Here is a 24,203-nt window from a genome sequence, read left to right as displayed (position 1 = left end):
CAATTCAGATATTTGAAAAGTTTTTCAGTAACTTAAACTTAAGCTACTTAATTCCGCCCCCCTCCCCGCACTCATATCATTCTGACATACAGCAAAACTTTTGAAACAAAATTTTTCTTTAGAGGCACCAAGAACCACAATCCTATAACCATGACAATAGGGCCCTAACTAGCATTTTTGATATAGAGAAATCAGCTTCATTTTAATCTTTATTCAGAAATTCTACAAAGTCATGTGGGGTTCATTTAAACACAGAATGTGGGTGCAGAACCCAGGATCACTCAGGGATTAGCTGCGGCTCAGGTGGGTCTTAGGTTTTTGCCTACCAGCTGTACCCATGTTCTTGCCTTTGTTGTTGTCTTGTTTTCTTTTCACTCCTGAGCTTTTGAACCAGTTTTCCATGACAGTAGCCGAGAAGATATAAGATTGTCTGTGGAACTCATGCAAAAGTGTTTTAGCCTTGAAGATCTGGCTTCTAAATTCACAGGGGCCCCTGATCATCAGTTAGAACTGGGTGGCAGACCTAACTAATGGAACCCAGTGAAGGGCGAGCATCCCCAGGTGCATTGCCCAAGTGCTGAGATCTTGGTTGCTAGCAAATCTCAGGATCCGCCCAGGGCTTTCCTATCCTATTGTGATGGAGCAAAACCTAGGGATTGAAGGGAACATAACTTCATAAAGCTCCTAGGAAGGGTGTGGAAAATAGGGGTCTTTTAAAAAAAAATCTGCTCCCAAATATCAATCCCCATAAACTGTACCCACAACCTCGGGGGTTTAAAAATGCAGTTTATTTCTCTTACCCTCTCAAGACTTGTCTTTATCGTTAGATTATATTCTCATATTTCTATCAAGACACAGCAGCTGGGGGATGCTGGCCCTTTAAGGGGGTAGCAGGGGAGGGGCTGGGACTCTTAAAGCCAGGGGCAGCAAACCAGCCTTGTCTAGGCTGCCATGGCCTAAGCAGAAAGGACTGCAACAGTCAGGCGGTGGGTGTCCAAGGCAGCTGGTGTTGAGGGGCGGTGTGTATCTGTGTGGAAGTGCTTCTCCAACTCCAAGCTCTGTCCCTCATTTCTGTCCCTTGGCAGGACAGCTCCCTGCAGCTGGGCTGGTGAGGGCAGAGGGTGGGGCTTAGGGCAGTCCCAGAGCCCAGGGTCCTGCTCCTCGAGATGCTGGGCCACTACTCCTCTGGCTACCTTGCTAGGGGGAGATCATGGCTTTTTAGGGTGCCATGCCATCCTTACTGAGGAGGAGGGTGTCTCTGGGTTTCTTCCCTGTCTCAGGTTTACCTTCCAGAGGCTGACAGTGTTTTCTTACCAGAGGAAACAGACATGGTGGAGGCCTGCCAGCCTGTAAAGATGAAAGGTCTTGAAGGTACTGCTCAGTAGGCTGTGGAATCTGGATGAAAAGCCTTGGGGTGCAGAGACTTACTGGTATGGTTCAGTGGACAGATGTGGGCCCGGGTGTCCAGAATTACTGGGAGTGACTTCCAAACTCTTCAACTTGCTAGCTACATCACACTGGTGACTGAGGTCCCTTTTCTGGGCCCTATTTTCCTCCCCGTGATGGGGAAAGGCTCACTACCAGCCTTGCAGGACTGCTCAGAGAGTTAAGTGGACACATACATGTGACGTATCTGGAGCACAGTAGGCTTCAATTGCAGTGAGTCCTGGCACCTGGAACTTGATTGGTTAAGGAGGCACTGAGAGGGCTGTTAGGTGGGGGAGAGCAGGTAGAGAAGCCCAGGGTGGTACCTAATGAGGAAATTGAAGAGATGTGGAAGGCAAAGGTGTTTGGCCCCTGCCAAGTTCCATTTGCTCTAGTCGGGGGGTGGGGGTTACTAGTAGCAAGGGGTGCGGACTGTTTGAAGGTGGTGTGGAGATGACTTATGAACAGAAGTGTTACTGAGAAGCAGCCTCTCTAGACGAGACTCCTCACACCTGAGTCCCCATCTACTCCCTCCTCAGGCCCCTACTTAAACCAAGACCCAAGCAAGCCCTGTAGCTCCTCGGCTCCTGAGGAGGAGCTGGTGTCTGTCTCCCAGTTGGAGGAGGAGGAGGAGCAAGAGGAGGAGGAGGAGGAAGATCTGGATCCAGATCTAGCCCCAGAGCCAGAGGAGGAGGAGGAAGAAGAGGTGGAGGAGGAAGAGCATGATCTCGGGGATCCAGCTGTCCTCAGTGCTATCCATAACACCCAGGTACTAGGGCAGGAGCGGGTGGGGGGACAGTTGGCCGGAACACACTGCAGCTCACAGACCTTCTCTTCTCCACTCCTTTCTAGTCCATCGCCTTAACCGTTGGGCATGACTACACGTCCTCCACACCTGTCTCAGATAGGTTCTGGGTTAACACTTTCTATTTCAGGCTTGAACCTGAGTAGGGACTCTTTCCTTCCTTCCCTCTTTCTTCCTATCTCTCACTTAGTTTCTGATGCTGTCTTCACCTTACAAACCAGGTCCTAGCAGGGTTGTGCATAGCCCATAGGTGCTGGTTGAACTCCTGGTACTGAAGGTGAGTCACCCTTGGCCCTGGGCCCCTGTGTCTCAGCAGTTCATTCCTGGTATTTATTCCCTTGGATTCCCACAACCAGTGGAGAGAGACAAGGATTCCTATATAGAAATGAAATCATGGGGTGCCTGGGTGGCTCAGTTGGTAAACGTCTGCCTTGGGCTCAGATCTTGATCCAGGGTCCTGGGATTGAGCCCCACGTCTGTTACTCAGGCTCCCTGCTCAGCGGGGAGGCTGCTTCTCCCTCTCCCTCAGCCTGCTGCTCCCCCTGCTTGTGCTCTGTCAAACAAACAAACAACCTTAAAAAAAGAAATGAAATCACTCAGTCTCCCTCAACCTATTCCTGAGATACCAGTCTTGCTTCCCCTCAGAGGAAGCAGGGAGGTCCTGACCCAGTTGATTTTTTATTACAAGGGAGGGCCAGGCTACCACTGTCTTGAATATTTGAAGTGGTTGGCCTTCCTGCACTCCGCACCCAATGGACACTGATGACTGAAGAAGACACCTCAGGGGCTCATTCAAGCCTGTTTTCCTCCCTCCCATTCCAGAGAGGCCTTCTCAACTCCTCTGGAATCAAGGCCTCTGGTGTGCTGGGGATGTCCCCTGCTTCCTTGCACTTTCTGTGGCAGGTGAGTCACTTCAGTCTCCATCCTGTGAGAAAGTAATGGTATGTAGAGAAGGAGCATGTGGAGTGTCCCTTTGTCTGCTCTTGACCTTGCTCTGGCGATGAAGCACCCCAAGTGAGGTGTAGGTAATGGGAGGTGGGAGACACCCATAATGTAGTGATGCTTGGTAAATGACCAAGGTGGTCCTGGGACAACTGGCTGTTGAAAAGGACAAACTAGAGCCCTACTTCCATCTCCCTACATTTCAGCAGATGAGCAGCATGGAGCTTAGGGCTAGAAAGAGCAGCTGCCCTTAATTAACTGTATAATGAGAACAGGAATTGCAGGAAATCCTGCAGGGAGAATGAGAAGATAATTGCAGCTCTGAGGAGGGCTTCAGAGGAGTCCACAAAGAGGCAGCCAAGCATTGCCCCAGTGGCTGAAGGCACAAGAGCCTGAAAAAAAAGACTATCACAGAGAGGAGAGAGAGAGAGAGAGAGAGAGAGAAACAGGTGTTGACTCACCAGAATGGAAAGGCACATGCCCCCGCATTGTCAGGGACTGAAGAGCTGTTCCGAGGAGGTGACAAACTCTGTTGGGTGAGGTTCTTATGGGAGAAAAGGCAGGTGAGAATGTAAAGGTGGGAGGAGGCCCATGTGGCAACGGAGCAGCATTCTGTTGGTGGAGCTGCCCTTTTCCCAGACCTCTGAATTCCATTCTCAGACGCTGGACTACCTCTCTCCAGTTCCTTTCCGGACTACTTTTCCCAGTGCCAGCTCTCCAGCACGGCACTTTGGACCTCGACTTCTCTCGCCAGACCCAACTCTCTTCTGCAGCCTGCCAACCTCCTGGCCCCCTAGTTTCAGGTACTGGCTTGGGGCACCGGGCCCCCCAGCATCTCCCCCAGACTGAGCTCTTCTCTGGAGGTTTCAGGACGTAGTGGCTGAGGAGGGATGGGGGCCGCCTACCAGCTGCCACAGAAAAACACCTACAGAAACCTAGTCAGAGAAGTGTGCAGTGGAGCCCAGTCCCTTCTCCCCCATAGAGAAGGAAGTGGAGGCCCAGGGGGACTAAAAAGAACTTACTTGAGGTTAGCTGGCATGGCAGAACTGAGATTAGGACTCAGAACTCCCAACAACCAGGCCAAATGGGTCTCTACTGTGTCAAGATTTCCTGCAGCCAAATTGCAGGAAAATATATCCCAGAGGGGAATGTGAGCCCTGCTGAGCTGGGGTTGTGCTGTTTCCTGTGGCTGACTTTGGGGAGGCACACGGACAGGTAGGGTTGCCTTAGATGCCCAGTTGAGCTTACTAGAGGCTAACTGGTTGGAAGGGTAGGGAGTTGAGTGCTTTCTTTGACCCAGCCCAAGTTTCTTTCTAAGTCTTCCTAGTCATCTGACCCAGCTCCACCCTCAGCACCAACGGATCTTGCAGCTGCAGCAACACAGTCGAACACCAAGGTAAAGCCTAGATGAGCAGCAGGGTTGAGGGCAGCTCACTTGCATGCTGGGTATCCCCATGTGATTGGGTGTCTCCCCAAAGCCCCTGCACAAATAAGACTCTCCCCGTGTTGCCCACCTCTGTACTCTGTTCCATCCCTCCTTGCTCACCACTCCTTGGGAAGCTCACTGTGCGGGGGTGGGCAGGTCTCAAGGAATGTACCCTTCTGGCTTGAAGTCCCCCAGCCAAGAAGCCTTGGTCTCAGCAGCCAGACCCCTATGTTAACCTCATGACCCGAAAAGAGAAAGACTGGGTGATAAAAGTACAGATGGTTCAGCTGCAGAGTGAGAACCCCCACCTGGATGACTACTACTATCAGGTGAGCCCCAGGTGCTCTTCTGACCTTAGCATCAAATGGGCCTGGACTCCATGGGCCCTCCTGGATCATCTCTCCAGCTCTTAGGGGCCATGTCCAGTCAGGTGGGAGGGGCAATCACTACAGGATAGGGGCCATATTTCTAAAATTGACATCCCAAGATCCTTCCCCTCTATTCTGCTACACTTCAGACAAATGGGATTATTTACAATTCCCGCAAACACTGAGGTTTTGTCTTCATCCTTTGCCAAGAATTTCCCTTACTCAGCCTTGAAATATGGACTTTTCCACTTTTGTATTCTTCTGTGGGTCTTTGAAATGTTGTAAGTATTCATCTACTTTTTGCTTTTTTTTAGATAGGAAACACATGAATTTTATAAATAATGGGATTCAACTTGTTAAATTGAATAAATGCCGGCAGACGTTTTAACTCCTTACACTCTTCTCCCTGTCTTCCTTTTATTTGTGAGGCAAGCTTTGCTTATGGGTTTTTGGGTTGTCTAAGCTGTGTTCCACTTTGTTTTCAACCTCCGTGAGCCCCCTACCAACGTTCCCACCTTTATCTCCTTCCTATTTAGACTAATTTCTTCCTCTCTTTCCACCATGCTTCAAAAACTCTTTCTCCCCAGGTCACTGAAAGTGAAATATTTTTACACTCTTGATTTTTTGGCACTGCTCCTAAATGAAGGAGCTTTATCTAAATCCTTGTTTGACTCAGTAGTTTTATTTTAGCTTGGGATTTTACAGATTTCTTTAAGAAGCCCTTAGAGCTGCTGAGCCATTCTTCAGAAGCCTAAAACTGGCCTAGAGTGCTATTAGCTACTGGCCAATTGACAGTAGTAGTATCTCTGTACTGCAAGCTGCTGATGGTCTTCATGCCATCAGATAACTCTGATTTTTGGAAAGCACAGGTAGGATCACAAAACTAAAAGGGGGAACAGGGAGGAAAGGTGTGCAGTATGTATCCAAGGAAGAAGGAATTCAAGAAGGTTGCAGATGCTGACATGGGTTTGCTTCCTGGCTCTCCGCTTGGCTCTCTGCCTTTTCATCAGATCTGGTGGTGGTGTCTAGCTCTTCAAGTACTCGGTACGGAGACCCCCAAGCCAGATGTCGTGAGGCCCGGGGTACTCAAGGTGCTTCAGAGTGGTTGGCAGAAGGGCCTAAGGGGCCAGGATCCTTTCTGGAATGAATGCTGTAGGAAAGGGTGTATTAAGAAGTTGCACTTGAGAACTTTAATTCTAAGTTCAGAAGATGAGGATACATTTTTCTATCCCATGGACTCTCAGGAATATTATCAGAAACTAGAGAAGAAGCAGACAGATGAAGAGCTACTTGGGCGAAGGAGCAAGGTTGAATCTCTCAAGCTGGTAACACCTTACATTCAGAAGGCAGAGGCTTATGAGTCAGGTAGGACCAGGGCTGACCTGCTGGGTTGGGATGGACATCTGGATGGACTGAGTGTGGAAAGGGGAGGGGAACATGCTTGTCCTGACTCCTTTTTGTGCAGTGGTTCGAATCGAGGGTTCCCTGGGCCAGGTAGCTGTATCGACGTGTTTTAGCCCTCGCCGAGCTATTGATGCTGTGCCCCATGGATCCCAAGAGCAGGTAGAAATGCTATCTTCCCACAACCTTTTTTTTTTTTTTTTTTTTAAGATTTGATCTATTTATTTGTTGGGGAGAGAGAGAGCGAGCACAAGCAGGGTGAGCAGCAAGGAGAGGCAGAAGCAGGCTCCCTGCTGAGCAAGGAGTCTGACGCAGGACTCGATCCTGGGATCATGACGCGAGCTGAAGGCAGACACTTAACCGACTGAGCCACCCAGGTGTCCCTCCCACAACCCTTTTTATCTCCCCTGTTTTGGAGAAAGGACAGGGGCACTCTCTTGCTTGAGATCAGATTGTGACTTAAGAGTGAGAACGAAGTGTGGTCAGACTTTGTGTTAGCCTTTCCAGCTCCATTTCTGGCTCACCTGAGGCCTGGTGCTACTGCTATAAAGGTGTGGCTGACAGCCTGGGACTCTCTCCTAGGAGCTAGGAGCTGCAAGCAGTCAGAGGCTTCAGGTATTGTCCCGGATTGAGAAGGTGAGATATCAACTCCTTAAGGATGAGTTCCTAATTTACCCTTGGAAATGGAATGTTGCTCAAATTGACCTCTTCTTTTCCCACCTTCGAATTCCCAGATGTTTCTTCAGTTACTAGAGATAGAGGAGGCCCAGAAGGATGGGCCACCACAGCCCTGCTACTCTGAACAGCAGAGCAACCAGGTCGAGAAGCTCTTCCAGGCCTTAAAGACCCAGGAGCAGAATAATCTGGAGTGAGTGTGGGAGGGTCACACCTCCAGCCCAGAAAGGGAAAGATGAACAAACACATGAGCTTTCCTTCTGCCCCTCCTTTCTGGCATGTAGCCAGAGCCCTCTATGCAGAGCCCTGAAAATGTTCTCCTTTCTCACATGTAGGGAGGCAGCAGATGGCTTCCTGCAGGTGCTCTCCGTGAGGAAGGGGAAAGCTCTAGTGGCAAGGCTGCTCCCTTTCCTGCCCCAGCATCGAGCTGTTAGCCTTCTTCTGGCTATCACCCACCACTTGCCCCTCCTAGTCAGGAGGGATGTAGCTGATCAGGTACTGTGGCATTGAGGAGAGAAGAGGATGGTTTTGTGGATGGGTTAGGGACCCCTCCTCTCCATTCTCTGTCCCCCACCCCCAGAGATGCCCAAGAAAGTGTTGGGCAGGGAGAGGTACCAAACCTGACACCCTCAGTTGAGGAGGTTACAGAACCAACTACTATAGTAACAACCGATCATCTTGAGGTACAATGACCAAGAAACACAGGCATGTGGTTGCACAGGTGTGAGTGGGCTGTGGAGGTTTGAGAAGATAAAGACTCCTTGAGAAGTGTTGAGCCCCATATCTACCCTTCTTAGGGAAGGCCTCCTAGATAAGTGGGTATTGAAGGACCAGTATTAAGGTTGGAGAGACCTCAATGGTGATAGGCTTAATTAAGTAACCTGACCAGGAAAGTACCCAAAACAGGTCATCAAGAAAAGGGGGTAGAGGCAAAGTAGGAGGAGGTGAAGTTGTAGTGGAGTCTGAGAGAGGCACTTACTGACCTTCCTGCAGGCTCTACAAATGTTATTCAAGCCTCTGGGCAAATGTATCCATCACTTGACCTTCCATGAACTCCTCCAAGGACTTCAGGGACTCATGCTGTTTCCACCTGGCTCCTCAGAGCGGCCGATCACTCTGGTGCTTCAGAACCAGGTAGCATAGTGGGGAGGCTTTTCTCTTTACACAGATGGCCTCCAGTTGGTATCCCTGGCAAGGAATAAGCAAAGGAATGTTACCTCACCATCTTCTCTGCAGTGCTCCTCCATGTCTAGTGAGCACTAGAATCACCTGGAGAGTTCCTTGGTCCGAGAGAGTCTCATTTAGTAAACCTGGGGTGTGGCCCATGCATTTGCTTTTCTAAAAGCCTCCCTGAGGATGGTCCTGATGGGGACCTCTCGAGCAGAGGTCACCAAACTTTTTTGATGGTGTATCCCTCTTAGTAAAAAGTTCTGAACCCTATCACCCATGTGCTTGTCTAGAAGTCCTATACATATAACACTACACTAAATACATTATAAATACAAGATAGAAAATTTTAAATGCAGAGACTTTAGATGTGAAAGTTCTGGTATCTTTTAATACCCCAATGGATTATTTTGTGAACCCCTTTCTGAAGATCTTTGCTTAAAGCAATGCTGCTTTCAGTGGGGTCCACAAACTACTTGCATCAGATTCCTGAGTCTATTCCTCATCTATAGATGGACTCCTGAGAGTAAGACCCACAAGTGTGCATTTAATCAACTCTCCACAAGGATCTTTTGGAAAGTTCAGAGCAGTGATTTCCTTTGAAAGGTCTGAGTGTTCTTTGGCCAGTCATTGTAAAATCTGACAGTTTGACCAGTGTTGAACTCCATTTTTACATGGGAACCTGCCCTTTTAGTTGGGAAAATAGCAGAGCCAGGAAAGCACTGAATGCCTCTGGTGAACTCCTTTTACCTTGCATACTGTCTCACTTGCAGTTTGGAATATCTTTGCTCTATGCCCTACTGAGTCATGGGGAGCAGCTGGTATCTCTGGAGTCTTCCCTCGAGGAGCCCAACAGTGATCATACAGCTTGGTAAGATCTTAAAGGCCTTGTAAATATACTATTTCAGTGCCCCTGGCATGTATAGGCTGAGCCAGGTGAGATATTACCTGAGTAGTATATTCAAGTATTGGGAAGGAAGTTGGACAGAGAAGAGAAAAATATCAGAGTTACAACTGTTCTCCCTTTTCATTTTTTTTCCTTTTTCTATAGTGCCCTAGAGTGCTGGTTTCCCATGGAAGGTAGTAAAACAATGATTAAGGGGACAAGGTTTAGGGTCAGACAGACCCAAGTTGGAATTCTGCCTTTGTCACTTACCAGCACTGCAACTTTCAGATATGTTACTTCCCTTCTTTAAGCCTGTTACTTCATTTATAACCTAGGGATAATGATAATAACCAGAGTTCTTAAGGAGGATATGTAAGCATTGCCTGACACATACAAAATATGCAAATGTTCTCTTAACTGTTACATGCACAGAGGGTGATAGTGGTGGTGGTAAAATAATTGGGAACCTTGGCCTTGAGTCTATTTCCTGCATAGATACAAAGACTCTGATGTTTTTCTGTCTTCTCTGCCCTCCAGGACCGACATGGTGGTTCTGATTGCCTGGGAGATAGCCCAAATGCCAACAGCCTCTCTGGCAGAACCCCTAGCCTTCCCCAGCAACCTTCTTCCTCTGTTCTGTCACCATGTGGACAAACCATTGGTACAGCACCTAGAGGCTAGGATGGAGTAAGCGATGGCAGAAACGAGGTCATAGCCCCTTGTTCAAGCACTATCTAAGTTCTGTCATTTAGTTCTTTTAACCCAAGAGTGTGGAGGATAATTTGTATTTAGAAGTAGTTTTAGACACTCTAACATTTACCCAGTAACCAGTCTGCCCGGGTTAGGATCCTGAAGCCTATTTCTTCAGCCAAACCTTTTAATTTATTCCCAGATGCTTTGCTCATTTATCATGCCAAGCTACTTAAGGGCAAGGATTTATATGAGAAGCTGAATTGTTAATTGTTAATTCAAGAAATATCTGAGGGACAACTAATCTAAGACAAAAGCATGAGCAACAGGAAGGTCACTTCTGTCCTCAATTTACCAGCTGCTGGAAAGGGTCAGATGGTAATCAAGTCACACACATACTTTAGAAAATAGACTTGTTTACAGTTAAAAATCTGTTCTTTGTAGGCTTGCTTGGGTCTCCTGATCCAGTTGTTCTGAAATATGTATACATGGGAAAAGTTTAATCATCAGATACTACCTGTATGGGCTAGGTCTACAGGATCCAGAGAGTCTGAGGACATTTCTTATGCCTTGATATATTGGGCATGACATAATAAGGTATAATTAAAGAGATAATAAAATGATGTGTTGGAACTTGTCATAAGTTAGGAGGTATAATGAAAGTTATTTTCTTATGTGTGAATGCCCCCAAAATGCCCTTAATAAAAGGGACAAGGCCTTGTTATGTCTAACAAAAGTATGACCTTGGAAATTTCTTCACTGCTGACCTTTTTTTTTTTATATAAAGAGAGTAGCTAAGCTAATAGGGTTGGCTATAAATATCCCCCTTGGGATATGAAATGTTTGGTTTAAGTTGACAAACAAGGTCATGTATTCATCAATCCCTGGAGTCCCTTTTAGGAACCTGGCACGGTTTTAGGTGGTAGGGTAACAGTGAGCAGTGAAAACTCCCTATTGTTCTGAAGCTTACATTCTGGCTAGACAGGGACTGATGGAAAAGATCAAGTAGTGATAAATATCCTGGTGGAAACAAAACTGGGTGGGGAGTGACTGGAGTGTAATGGTCCAGGAAGTCCTGTTAATAGCAGTTACAATTAAGCTGAAAGTACTCCACGTAGAGGCACTAGTGAGCACAAAGGTGCCACGTGAGAATGAACTTAATGTATCTCAGGAACAGAAAGAAGGCAAGTGTGGCTGAAGTTCGCAGATAAGGTGGAAGGGTGTTGAGGTTGGAGAGAGGTAAATAGGGTTTAGCTCTATAAGCCATGATTTAAAAATCGGGATTCTAACTAATGGATAGTCAGAATTTTAAACGGGGATGTAATGTGATTTCATTTTTAGAAGATCATTCTGACTGCTGCTTGTCAGAGGAACAAGGGAGAAAAGCAGAGAAAAATGTTCAGAGGTTTATTCCATCTGCTCAGGCAAGAATTGAAAAGCAGGGGTGAGGGAAAGCAGAGCAATTTAGAATAAGTCTTGGAACTAAGGGTTGACAGCCACCACCTTTATCCAGCCCATCGGCAATGTCTAAGGGGGCGGGGGGAGGGTGAGGAAAAATGGGTTGGGGGGCATTAAAAAAGAGGAGTCAAGTAAAAATTTTCTAAAGGGGAAGTAAAATTTGACAGTAGCGGTTGGTGTAGGTTGAGGGAGGATTTCTTTTGAGCGTGACATTACAGCATGTTCACATGATAAAGCACCCCAGTAAAGGGAGAGAAAGAAATGTAGGAGAAAAAAGAATTTTACAAAGTCTCAGAACAAGAAGAGGATGTGAATCAAAGCACAAGTGGAGGGGTTGGCCTGTTGGTCACCTGTGTGACCCCAGCTGATTGTGGAAAAGAATGTGTTAAGAAAGATACTGATGTTTATTAGGAGAACTTCCTAAATTCCTCCTCCACTCTTCTTTCCTCACCCCCTCTGCTCCTCTCCAGCTCTGCTGAAGACCTTGGATCATACTTCCTTGAGAAGCCTAGTAATGAAACGGGAACTCTATCCACACCACCCCTTAACTACCCTGTTTCCCTGTCCTTTACAAGGGATATTATTTGACTTCAATATTCAGGTCAACTCATATGATGGATCGGTCCACACTACCCAAAGACATGGTACCATTGGGGCCTGTAAACGGAAATAACAGCACACTAGGAAAAGCAAAAGGAGAGAGGCAGGAACCGGTTCCCATAGAGGGGAAGCATTTAGAATAAGAAAGCAGAGGGTAATGCCAGGGAGTGAGTAAAACTGCTACAGCGTGCCTGAAGCCGCTAAATTTGACCGTTAACTCTTTCAAGGTAGTTAAGTAAAAAGGCTTGAAGCAAAGGCAGATGTAGCTTTGCTGGAGTAATTGACGCCAGCATCCACAGGCCAGGAATGCAATCCGGCGAGACAGCTCAGCTGTCCCGGGGAGAGTCACGAGGGGGCGAGAGGGTGGGTTCCACGCGCATGCCCAGGACGCAGCTGCGCTCAGGTGACCGGAAGAAATGGCCGAATCAAAATGGCTGCAGAAAAGGCCGCGGGAGGAGCTGCTGGCTGCGGCACCGGCAGCGCTAAAGCCGTGGAGCGTGTTCTACCTATGCTGTTGGTGCCGGTTCCTGTGGAGGCAACGGGGCGGCTGGGATCCCGGGCGCAGTTGCACAGAGAGCAGGAGGTTCTGGGGAGCCTAACAGCTGCAGGCAGCCTGCAAGTGCTTTCCTTGGCGCCGGGCGGCCGGAGCGGGGGTACCTGCTGCCTCACTGGCCCCTTTCGGCAGTAAGTGCTGCGGGAGGGCTGGGCAGTGTCCGAGGAGTCCCGAGCCTTAGCTCGGCTAGCCCCAATGCTCCACTCCAGGCGTGGAGGTGGCGGGAGAGGAATGACAGCCGCGGGAAACACCTGAGATGCGATCCGGGTGCCCTCTCGGAACCTTTTCCTCGCTTTGCAGCCCCACCCTCTCTTCCCCGTTCCCGGGGCGCAGAAAAGGCATCCAACTCCTCTGCTGGCCGCAGTGAACCCGGAGCAGGTCCCAACGTAGGGGTTCTTTCATTAATTCAGCATAGGTTAATTAATCGTTACTGTGCTGTGCACCTTGCGCATTTTCTTTCAGTTAAATCCCTTAAAGATAGCAGCTGGGGATCATCTCTAATTTGAATCATCTTGATACCTTTTTCTTGTGCCTGAAACAGCGACTTCCTTCCCTCCCCCCCCCCACCGCGGGCGCCGCCCCCGCCGCCTTCTTCAAGGATAGATTCTAGTTTGCCCATTCATTTATTCACTCAACGAGTATTTATTACACGCAAACTGTTACATAGGAGCAGTCTCTAAAAAGTTGGGTAAGACATATATGTGGAGCTTGCATGATTTGGGAAGACAGAAAAAACCAATTATAATCATGTATTAACTTTCCACTTCTGTAACTCTCCGTCCAGGAGTTGGGAGTTTATGTCATGAAGTTTGAGAGTGCCCTCTGAGTCTTTGGGCTCTCTCTCTTTTAAAGTTTTATTTATTTAAGTAATCTCTACACCCGACATGGGGCTCAACTCACAACCCGAAGGTAAAGGGGTTTGCTCTCCCAACTGAGCCAGACAGCACCCCTGGGCTCTTTTCAATAGAAAACGTTTAGAAACCATCTCCTAAAACATTTAGTTAAGAGGTGTCTTAGCTTGGAATCGCCAGGTTCTGTAACAGTGCCTGACAATAGAGATTTGTTTGTTAAATAAGCCAGTGCTTTAATCGATTGGGCGTTTGTATTCTCCTGATCTCTAGATGCTAGGAGGAAGAATCTCTCTATAGCGGAAATTAGTTTATTCCTGTGTTCCGGTTTATTACCATGTTAAGTATCTGGACACAGTCCTGTAAAGAAAGGAATGAGGCAGAGAAAAGGAGAACTCTTTAGGTGTTTGAGAATTTAAAAGAAGACACACACATGAAATAATGAGGGCATCCATAAGCTACTGCATGAAATTAGTAGATTGAAGGAGGATCAAGAAGGACTTTCTGTTTGAATTGGATTTTAATTCAAGTGCTTCATGGCGAAAAAAAAAAATTGACAGTATTCAGGGTTTACTTATCTCAAAGTAAACAGTTCTTTTTATATATGTTGAAATCAACTGTACATTCTATAGTTATTTTTATTGAAAATTTCCTGTCTTTTCATGTGATGGTCCATATGCTAATGATGTCAATGGTGTCACTGTATTCTGCCTTTTAAATATGACTTAATGTGTTTAATCTTTTCCATAATCGACATTCAGATTGTTTTCCAGATTTTCACTGTAAACAGTCAGGAATTGGGTGTTCATGAAAAATCATCAGTTTAGGTATAAAGATAGAAATATAAAGTATGTCAGTCTTTTTCTTTAATTACATTAGAGCACCAAGTCTGATTTTTTTTAGATATAAAATTTATTCTGTAGAAAACAGCTTTTTTTTAAAGATGAAACTTTAGATGGTAGCCTCTTATTCCATTGTATTGTTTTCAGAATTGGGCCCTTTCACTTTTTTTTAATTAAAAAAAATTTTTTTTAAAGATTTGTTTTAGAGAAGACAGCCCTTGCATGTGGGCATGTGTGTGTGTGGGGGGGGGGGAGGGCAGAGGGAAAGGGAGAGAAATCTCAAGCAGACTCCCCTTAGTAAGGAGTCCAATCCCATGACCCTGAGATCATGACCTGGGCTGAAATCAAGAATTGGTCACTTAACCAATTGAGCCACCCAGGCGCCCCCCTTTTATTTTTTAAATGTAATTTAATTTGAAGCTATAGCATCATTCTTTAGTCTCTTTCCACCATTCTTAGCCATTGTTGGTGTGTTGACATTATACTGCTTTAATAATTTTGTAACTGAGCTGTCCAGCACGGTAGCCATTACCAACATGTGACTTAATAAATTTTGCATTTTTCCTCAGTTGCACTATTCATATTTCAGGTGTTCAGTAGCCACATGTGGTTGTTGGTTACTATATTAGACAGTGCAGATGTATAGAGCACTTCCATCATCATGAAGAGTTCTGTTGGACAGAACTATAATATAGCATCTTGGAGTCTTCATAGTCTATAAATACAAATAGTCCACTTTTTAAAAGTCATTGAAAGCATTTAAGTTAGCAAAACCTATTTTGTTAATTGTGAGTACCACCTCTTGTAAATAATATACATATTTGGTTGTTGAAACTTATCCTTATGACCATTCCTTTAAACATTTCATCAGACAGGATTTAAGATGAAGGAATAAAAGCAGCCATCATTTATTGCTCCATGCCCTCTTTTCATCCCTCACTCCTATATTGTTGGCTTAAAGGGGGCTCAGGGGAATGAGGGGGGGACGTCCCAGAGCAATTTACATTCCCTTAAGTTGGGTGTGGGATTAATGCTACTACCATGTGGCCTAAAGAATTGTTTTTTACTCCTCCTGCCCTTCTACCCTCACCGTTGTGGGTAAACATTGTGGATAATAGAATATAATAATCTACGCTTTTTCCTTAGCTTTGTATGGGAGGATTCTCGTAACAGCAGCTCACCAACAGACAAGCCCAAACTGCTTGCTCTTAGTGAAAATTATGAACTGTTTATCTATGAATTTAATTTGAAAGATGGAAGATGTGATGCAACCATTTTGTATAGCTGTAGCGAGGAGACATTGAAAAAGCTCATTGAAGATCAAAATATCAGTAAGTATTTACAGGTGGTCTTTCAGCATGTTTAAGTCTGTGACATTACTATGTAATCTTACATATTCCAGGAAAAGTTCTTAAAGGGATGAAATCAGGTAGGGAGATTTGCCTTGTCCAGTACAGTAGCCACTAGTCACATGGGGCTCTTGAGCATTTGAAATGTGGTTAATGTGAATTAAGATGTCCTCTAAGTGTCAAATACATACTAGATTTTGAAGGCTTAGTATAAAAAAGTAAAATATCTTGTTCATGGTTTTTGTATTAATTACATGTTGAAATGATATTTTGGATGTAATAGGGTAAATAATATGTAAAAAAATTAGTTTCACCTGTTTCTTTTTTCAGTGCAGCTACTAGAAAATTTAAAATTAATTGTGGTTTGCATTTGTGGCTGACAGTATTTCTGTTGGATGGTGCTGATCTAGACTGGTTACCCATCCTGAGGGCTGCAGGGAACGGAAATCCAAGTACTCAGGCTTCTATATTTAAGGCAGTAGCATACTTGACACCCTTGATTTTAAGGTTCATTTTTTTTTTTCTTTTTCAAATTTTTTATTTTTAAGTAATCTCTACACCCAATGCGGGGCTCAAACTCACAACCCCAAGATCAAGAGTCGCATGATCATCCAACTGAGCCCACAAGGCACCAGCCTTCTTCTTTTTTTTTTTCCCATCTTCTTTTTCTTTAAAAAAAATCTGATTGTTCTTGTGGGGTTCCTGGGATAAGTAGGGTTTTTTTTTTTCTCTCGAATCTTCTGGTGTGCTCTCAGACTCTGGCCATAAACAGAATGAACAAAGACATTGTAGGCTTTCTTTATTCATCCTCTTACCTACCTACCAGTAATCACTTCCTTAGGTGGGTTTGAGCAGTAACCGCCTAGAGTGGGACAAAATGCTGTTTCCTCTTTGTTTCACCTGTTTGTGTTATGTTTACAAATTCAGAATTACCAACTGTAAAATTGTGACCAGTGAGTTTGAAATAATCTCCTTTTGTTTCCTAGGTGCTTCCTTATTATCTTTGAGAATTCTGTCATTTCAAAATAACAAATCACTGTTGTTCATCAACAAATGTATTGTCCTACACCTTGTATTTCCTGAAAGAGATGCTGAGATTGGAGTACTCAGCTGTTTCACGTTACCCTTGCCTCCACAGGCAGTGGACAGGATTATTGACACACAGCTCTGCAGAGGAATTCTTTTTGTTTTGAGTAGTTTAGGATGGATCTGTATCCTTGGCAGTAAAGATGGGGATATGTAGGGGAGGAGACTACCTAGAAGGATGAGCCTTTTTTTAGGCTTTTAGTTTTAGGGACTGGTATATAGGTAGAAATGGTTAGTTTTTCAGTAAAACTTTCCAGGGAAAAAGATCTTCATGAACTTAAAATACTCACCAATGTTGCTTTATATTCTATTGAAATATTTTCTAATATGTACATGTTTTTTCATAGTCATATAATCATCCAGCTTGTGTTTTTTCTAAATTATATATGCTCTGTTTTACCCATTTATTCAAAACGTGCTTGTTAAGTATCTCCTATGTGCTTGTTCCAGAAAGGATTTCAAGGACTGCTTATAATGTTATATGTTCACTTTCATGTATAAATATAATCCACTTATCTCTAATGATTCCATCATATTAGTGAATCATAGAATTTGCTTAACCATTTTAAATTTGGTTTTGGAAATAGTTTCTTTGTCTCTAGCAGATCCATAGATCATTAGCAAAATTGTTCTGAAGCCTTGGAAAATGACCCCTTACATGATTTTGGAACTTTTATTTCTGAATTAAAGGGATGGTTTTTCTACTTTAGATATAAAATAGCCTTAATTAAAATTTCTTTTGTAAAAATGTCATAAAATGTTGCATTAACTTCATCCTTGTTAGGTTACAGAACGTGCTGTGGTAGGCACTAGGCTTCTATGGCTGTTGAGCACTTGAAATTGGCTACAGTGATTGAGGAACGGAATTCTCAATTTTACTTAATTACAAATTGAAAAGCTGATACTTCCTTCAATTATTGGAGAACTTTTAAATATATTTAAGTTCTCAAATGCGAATTTTACGAAGTTTAAATACAGATCAGGTATTTCCAATGAATATTTAGTGTCTAAACTGAGATTTGCTAACAAGCGTAAAATACCAAATATTGAACATTTATATGAAAAAAAGGTTGTAAAATATCTCAATTTTTCATATCAATTACATGTTGAGATGGTAATATTTTGGATATATTGGGTTAAATAAGATGTATTACTAAAATTAGGTTTACTGGTTTTTTTACTTATTTAATAAGGCTACTAGAAAATTACAAAGACAAATATGGTTCACATTATATTTCTCTTGGACAGCACTGTTGTAGAACTCTAGCGGAAAATATTAGCAAGGTATCATTCAAGGCCCGGCACAGAATGAATGGATTTTCAGCAAGTATTGCTGAATGAGCTCTCAATCAGGTTTATTGGGTCACCAGCTTCATGGTCCTCCGATTACTGTGATGAGGGCTGCCTCTGTGTCCACTATTCCTTTTGTTACTATCCCTGCAAGTTTGCAGCCATGAAGTTTATAAGGTCCATCCCATCCTGTGCTTGAAGTAGTGAGGCATACTTAAGACTGGCATTTTCTTTAACTCTAACTCAAAGACATCTTTGACACAGTGGACGGTACACATGTAGCTCATGTGGATTTAGCACTTGTCCAGGAAGATATGTGTAATGAGCAGAGACAGGAGCCAGCCAAGATTTCTTCCTTTACTTCACTGAAAGTGTCTCAAGACCTAGATGTTGTAGTGGTTGTCAGCTCCTCCAACTCTGCAGTCGCTCTTAACTTCGATTTGTATTTCAGGTATGTAAATTACTGCAGTCTCCAATTTGAGGTAAATAATTAAAGCCATAAGAGGTGAAAAATATACTTGTTAGCTTTTTTTAAAACCGGTTTTATTTCTCTATGTAGCTAGATCGTGTTTTAGCTACTACCTAGTGAGGTTGTTACTGTAAAATTGTGCAAATGACCATTGGTTACCTTTTTATTTATGTTGAAGTTGTGATTTTGATTTGTATATGTTATCTATGGATTATATTATCATGTTTTATTTATTTATTTTTAAGGATTTTATTTATTTATTTGACAGCAACACAGCGAGAGAGGGGAACACAAGCAGGGGGAGTGGGAGAGGGAGAGGGAGAAGCAGGCTTCCCGCTGAGCAGGGAGCCGGACGTGGGGCTCGATCCCAGCACCCTGGGATCAAGCCCTGAGCCGAAGGCAGACGCTTAACGACTGAGCCACCCAGGCGCCCCTCATGTTTAGTTTTGAAAATAATCAAGTACATAATGTATAATAGCACAGTTGGCTATTAATACATTATTTACCCACTTTTTGCGCTATATTAGAGTAGAAGAAAAAGGGATTTACCCTGTGTTAGAATTGCTTCTTATGTGGCTTGGGGTTCTGGCAGCCTCAGGGATTACTTTTCTCTTGAAGGACTTTGATAAGCTATTAAGCTAGCTTTCTCCAGCTGAGGATTTCCTCAGGTGTTTCCCTTGAAGGACCCACACTTGTGGCTATCTAAATATATTAGTAAAGATTGAATGCTTCTTTGTATTGTTTTTGATTTAGATATTCTAGTTACTTCTGATTTTATAATGTCTGAGAGAGGTATGATATGAGCGTTATAAGTACACACCCCAGCCTGTACATTGCAACTATCTAAAAGTAGGCTAGTCCACATTTATGACTTTCATTATTTAGGGCCATTCAAAACCATTAGGATTTCTGGTCCTAACGTAATAGGAATGAGATAAATCCTTGAGTAATTGGGAATGCACTTTGATGGCTTTTATTGATTCTTGTTTGGATCACAAGAGAGGACAAATTCATCTTCACATACCTACCCGAACTTCTTACCACTGTGATTTTTTTTAAGTGGCTTAATGCTTTTTTTAAAAAAATCTTTAGGGCGCCTGGGTGGCTCAGTTGGTTAAGCGACTGCCTTCGGCTCAGGTCATGATCCTGGAGTCCCAGGATCGAGTCCCGCATCGGGCTCCCTGCTCGGCAGGGAGTCTGCTTCTCCCTCTGACCCTCCCCCCTCTCCTGCTCTCTCTCTCTCATTCTCTCTCTCAAATAAATAAATAAAATCTTTAAAAATAAATAAATAAATAAAAAATAAATAAATAAAATCTTTAGTGCTTTAAAGAAAAAAAATCTTTAAGCAGGGATGATTAGCACATTCTGAGATCATATGCTTGTTTATCAGTAGGCCATTTTTTACCGACTAAAACATACCCTGTGTATATAGAATTATCTCCTAATCATCTACCTTGGAAAGTAATTTGACAGGTGAGGAGGGAGGAAAGCCTAGTCAGCCGCCCTCATCCTCAAGTGTAGGGTTCCATTCCTTTGGATATTTTGGTAACACTTCAAGAGAGCTCTGAAAAGAGCATTAGGCACATTCCTTTGAACAAATTGCATTGAACTCAGCTACTTTAACATCAGTCAAAGCTAGTGTTTTATTCCCAATAAATTTAGGGATCTGTCCTGCCCAACTAAAAGAGTAATCTCTATTTATTATTTACATGAATGCTCTTTAGTATGATTTCTCTGGAGTTGACTGCATATTTTATTTTCTAAGTGTGCTCTGAAGTTTAAAAGTGTGTTTCTCTTTCTTCACTCCTGGTTCTAGCTCTTTTTTTCCCCTGATGCAGAATGTTAGTTTCTCCTTTTCATTTTATCCTTTAAGATCTACCTCTTTCATGAGGCCTTTTCTTACTAAAACTCCTTCCACTTGTAATTTTATACTCATTTTATCATATTTCTCTTCTTTGAACTTCTATAGCACTTTTGCTTTGAATTACAGTTTGGCACTTAATTGTATAACCTTGTATTCTCTCATTTTTTCATGTTTCCTACAGAGTTTGTAAACTCCTTGAGAACCTAAACTTAGGTTTGTTCTTTCAGTTCATTGTCAGTGACTTATTCTTCCAGTTTACTTTAGCTGACCGCTCCCATACTCTTACCCTGGTTTTGTCATTGTTTGAAACTGTTCCGCCCCCAACTTCTACACATCTCACTTACTGACTACAACTTCCCAAACTTTCCATGTCACTTACTCAACTACCCCCACTCTTCTTGTTGTCTGACATCACTGGAATTTCCAGTCAGTTGACCTTCCACTCTCTAGCCCCCTCTTGTCTTGACATCCCTCCCTTTCCAGCATGAATTCTGACCCTCATTTCAGTCCCTTTTTTTGCATGCATCCTAAAATCTTGCTCCTGCCCTATGGTAGCACTTGGTCTGACAAAATCTTTTTTTTTTTTCCCCCTCACTCTGCCTTCTCTGTCCCTGCACCCAAGCAACCAGGCCCTTGTGAGAAAACCACAAAGGAAAATTGATAGCACTATAAGTTCACTTTTGCTACCTTCAACTGGTCTCTGAGTATTAACTGGAAATTTTATGATTTTTCATGTGCCCTTTCTTTACAACAATGTTTTTTAAACCTCTATTTTCCTCAGGTCTCTACTCATCTCTTTACCCCCCAGATCTTCTTGGGTGACTTTGCCTCCTACTTTATAAAGGAAGTAGAATCTGTCTAACCAGAGCTCCCTCAGTTTCTCACATTAAGTTGCAAACCCACTTTCCTGTACCTATCTCCTCATCTTCCCTTGTATTTCAGTGGATTCCCCTCCTTCTTTGAAGGCCCATCCCTCTGTGCTCTGGATCCTATTTCTTCCTTCTTTCTAAGGACTCTTTTCCATTTCCTTTCTTTTTTATATCTCAAACCTCTTTTAAGTATTAGATCCATATCTAGTGAATCACCAGGTCCTAGTCACTCTGCATCCTAAATGTTTCTTGAATCTGTCCACTTAAGTCCTCTGTTACCACTCTCATCCATGCCACTATCCTCACTATCTGAGCTAAGGTAAGGTAACAGCTCCTCATCGGTCTCCTGATGTCTGCTCTTACCCCCTCAGCGTCATGCTCTGTACAATAGCCAGAGTGATGTTAAAATGGATAGCTTATCAGAGAAAGAGCCAGATACATCTGGGGACAGGGTATCCACCTTTCCTTTGGGGGGATGGGGAATGACCATCTTCATGCGTCCTCTTCTCTCACTGTCACCCTGCCTTCTCTAACTTCTTTAGGTCATCTCCTTGATAGATGTATGTTAACATATTACCTTCAAATTGTTGAAAGGGTTAATAATAATCTAAGTGCTCAGGGTGTTGAAATGCCTCTCTTTCTCCCCCAGCTACTCTTCTGTATCTGATCATATTGCTTTTCTGCTTAAAACCTTTATTTAGCTTCACCCCACCAAGATGAAACTAAATCCTTAATAGCCCATAAAGCCCTGCGCCATCTGTCTCCTGCCAGGCTCTCCAGCCTCATCTCACACCCCCTTGCTTCTCATTCTCTATGCTTTAGCCACCTGTGCCTTCTTTGTGTTTCTTAAATGTGACAGCCCTCTTTCTGCATATACTCTTAAACGTACACCTGCACTTGTATTTTGTCTTTCTAGTTCTTATGCATTCCCCTGGTCTCAGCCTAAGTCTTACTTTGTGGCGACAGCATTGTGAGCAGTTAAAAACCTGGACTTTATGGTCACATTGACCTGGTTCAAATCCAGTCCCACTGTTTCTCTAAGCCTTTGTTTCCATATCTATAAAATGGGGGTATATTTACCTCATAGGGTTGTTGAAAGGCTTAAAGTTTGTTTCTGGTTTTTTTTTTTTTTTTTAAAGATTTTTTTTATTTATTTGACAGAGAAAGAGACAGCAAGAGAGGGAATACAAGCAGGGGGAGTGGGAGAGGGAGGAGGAGGCTTCCCGCCAAGCAGGGAGCCCGATGTGGGGCTCGATCCCAGAACCCTGGGATCATGACCTGAGCGGAAGGCAGACGCTTAACGACTGAGCCACCCAGGCGCCCCTAGTTTAAAGTTTTTATCACAACATCTGTGATATAGTAGACAATAAGTGCTCTTATCTCTTCGTAAAGCTAACTGCCCATAAGTGTCAAATTCTTTTTTCTTAATTGAGATATAATTGACATACATTATATTTGTTTCAGGTGTATAACATAATGATTCAGTATATGTATGTATTATGAAATGAACACTACCAACAATTCATTACCACACATAGTTATAAATGGGTCAGATTCTTATATATCACTATGCTATAAGCAATGGAGATAAGGAGTCCTGTTCACAGAAACTTACTGTCTATACTGTTCCTTCTGTATGACACCCCCTCGCCTCCCCTCAATTTTTAACAGGAGCAATAGTAACGCAGATTTGGATTTGATCATCATTGTTGACCATGGCTATCATTTTAAAATGTAGGCAACACCCAGGACACCTACTATGTGAAAGAACTCTAGAAGACATTCCTATTGAAGGCCCTAAGGGGATAGATGAAGATGATCCTGTTAATTCTGACTACAACATGAAACTGACCAAGTTTTCCTTTCAAGTTGATAGGTACAGAAACTCCCTTTTTGGATTTACTTTATTTCCATTTTTTTTTTTTTTTTTGGTCCTTTTTACTAAAGGGATTTACAGAAGTAGACGCTTTTTTTTTTTTTTTAAATGCATCTTCTTCCTGATTAGTGTTTTATTTAGTGCCTTTCACTGTAACAGATGTGAGTTCTACCCTATCTTCCAGGTCTTGGAAAGCCCAGCTATCATCATTGAATGAAACAATAAAGAGCTCCAAACTGGAGGTTTCCTACTGTGCTCCATGGTTCCAGGATATTTTGCATTTGGAGTCCCCTGAATCTGGTAACCACAGTACCAGTATGCCAGGCTGGGCCTTCATTCCACAGGACATAATGCACAGCCACTATAAGTTTCCACAGAAGGATCATGCCAACACCAGTGACCCAGGGAGATCATGGAAAATCATGAACATTAGTGAACAAGAGGAACCTGTTGAGCTTACATGTATGTCTGTGACAGGATTCAGTGCACTGTTTACTTGGGCAGTGGAAAGGATGGGCTGCACCATTGTCCTTTGGGATTTGGAGACCCAGGGTATGCAGTGTTTCTCCCTTGACAAAAAGTGTATTCCTATAGACACTAGTGGAGACCAGCAGCTGTGCCTTGTTTTGACAGGTGAGAATGTCTTGTATCAGGTTGAATTGCTGAGAGATGTGCTTTTTAAACCTATTTTATTTCTGCTCTGGTGATGTTAGTGCCTACTGTCTCCTCTAAGTGGTAGTCTTTCACTGGGGAAATTTGGTATTACTCTTGGTACTGTTGTCTCATACATTTTATTTTTAATTAAGGTTAATTTTGCTCTGCTAAATGCTCAGCTCAGATACTAAATGCTCAGCTCATTTTCTCGTTAGGTTTTTCTTACACTTGTCTCACCACCTGTTTGGCCCTGTAGACATTTCGGATATATATATATATATATTCGGATAGGTATTTCGGATATGTATTCATTCAGCATTCATGCTATAACCTCCTATAAAGCTGTGGATGATATGAGGGAACTATGTGTCTCTTCTTTAATACCCAAATTTGCATAATGATGTATTTCTTTGTGTCAAGAGCATGCTCTTTGCTTTATCTTAGTAAACCAGAAATGTAATATCTCTGTAAATAGTTTAAGATTCCAGGCATTGATTGTGCAGGATAATAGAAAGTAGAAAAGTGAGATTTAGTCCTGTTTGATAGGATGCATTGTTCCTACTAGAATGTACCTTGTGGTCTGTGTTTAAAAAATAAAACTCCTCTTTAAAAACATTAAAAAATCAAATTAACTATGGTCATAGTAGTACCTGGTGTCCA

The 24,203-nt window shown here is 43.4% G+C and overlaps 2 protein-coding genes across 4 annotated transcripts in view; both read left to right on the top strand.

Annotated features, from left to right (window-relative positions):
• Positions 1 to 1,328: 1,328 nt before the first annotated feature.
• Positions 1,329 to 10,404, top strand: PATL2 (PAT1 homolog 2). Its single transcript, XM_006727472.2, has 14 exons — positions 1,329 to 1,371; positions 1,965 to 2,194; positions 3,053 to 3,133; positions 3,833 to 3,975; positions 4,500 to 4,568; positions 4,786 to 4,927; positions 6,211 to 6,331; positions 6,432 to 6,529; positions 6,950 to 7,003; positions 7,102 to 7,235; positions 7,378 to 7,537; positions 8,036 to 8,176; positions 8,983 to 9,080; positions 9,633 to 10,404. The coding sequence occupies exons 1-14, from the start codon at positions 1,329 to 1,331 to the stop codon at positions 9,784 to 9,786; spliced, it is 1,668 nt and encodes a 555-aa protein (XP_006727535.1). The 3' UTR covers positions 9,787 to 10,404.
• A 1,835-nt stretch (positions 10,405 to 12,239) lies between these two features.
• The window catches only part of SPG11 (SPG11 vesicle trafficking associated, spatacsin), an 81,404-nt gene continuing 69,440 nt past the window's right edge, over positions 12,240 to 24,203 (top strand). Inside the window, exons 1-6 of one of the 3 annotated variants that reach the window (XR_014148605.1) lie at positions 12,240 to 12,527; positions 15,233 to 15,417; positions 16,422 to 16,646; positions 18,061 to 18,262; positions 22,752 to 22,889; positions 23,074 to 23,522. Coding sequence is in view for 2 of the 3 variants with exons in the window: in XM_081831019.1 (XP_081687145.1) it covers positions 12,274 to 12,527; positions 15,233 to 15,417; positions 16,422 to 16,646; positions 18,061 to 18,262; positions 22,752 to 22,889; positions 23,074 to 23,522 (1,453 nt within the window). In the remaining variant the exon portion in view is untranslated. Of the gene's footprint in view, positions 12,528 to 15,232; positions 15,418 to 16,421; positions 16,647 to 18,060; positions 18,263 to 22,684; positions 22,890 to 23,073; positions 23,523 to 24,203 lie in introns of those variants that run through there. The other 2 variants (XM_081831019.1, XM_081831020.1) reach the window with 2 other exon arrangements.

This window comes from Leptonychotes weddellii, chromosome 9 (assembly GCF_054177405.1).
Source record: "Leptonychotes weddellii isolate Sample4059 chromosome 9, ASM5417740v2, whole genome shotgun sequence".
NCBI classification, from domain to species: domain Eukaryota; kingdom Metazoa; phylum Chordata; class Mammalia; order Carnivora; family Phocidae; genus Leptonychotes; species Leptonychotes weddellii.
The sequence above is the reverse complement of the archived record's forward strand: the minus strand, read 5'-3'. Positions and strand labels throughout refer to the sequence as shown.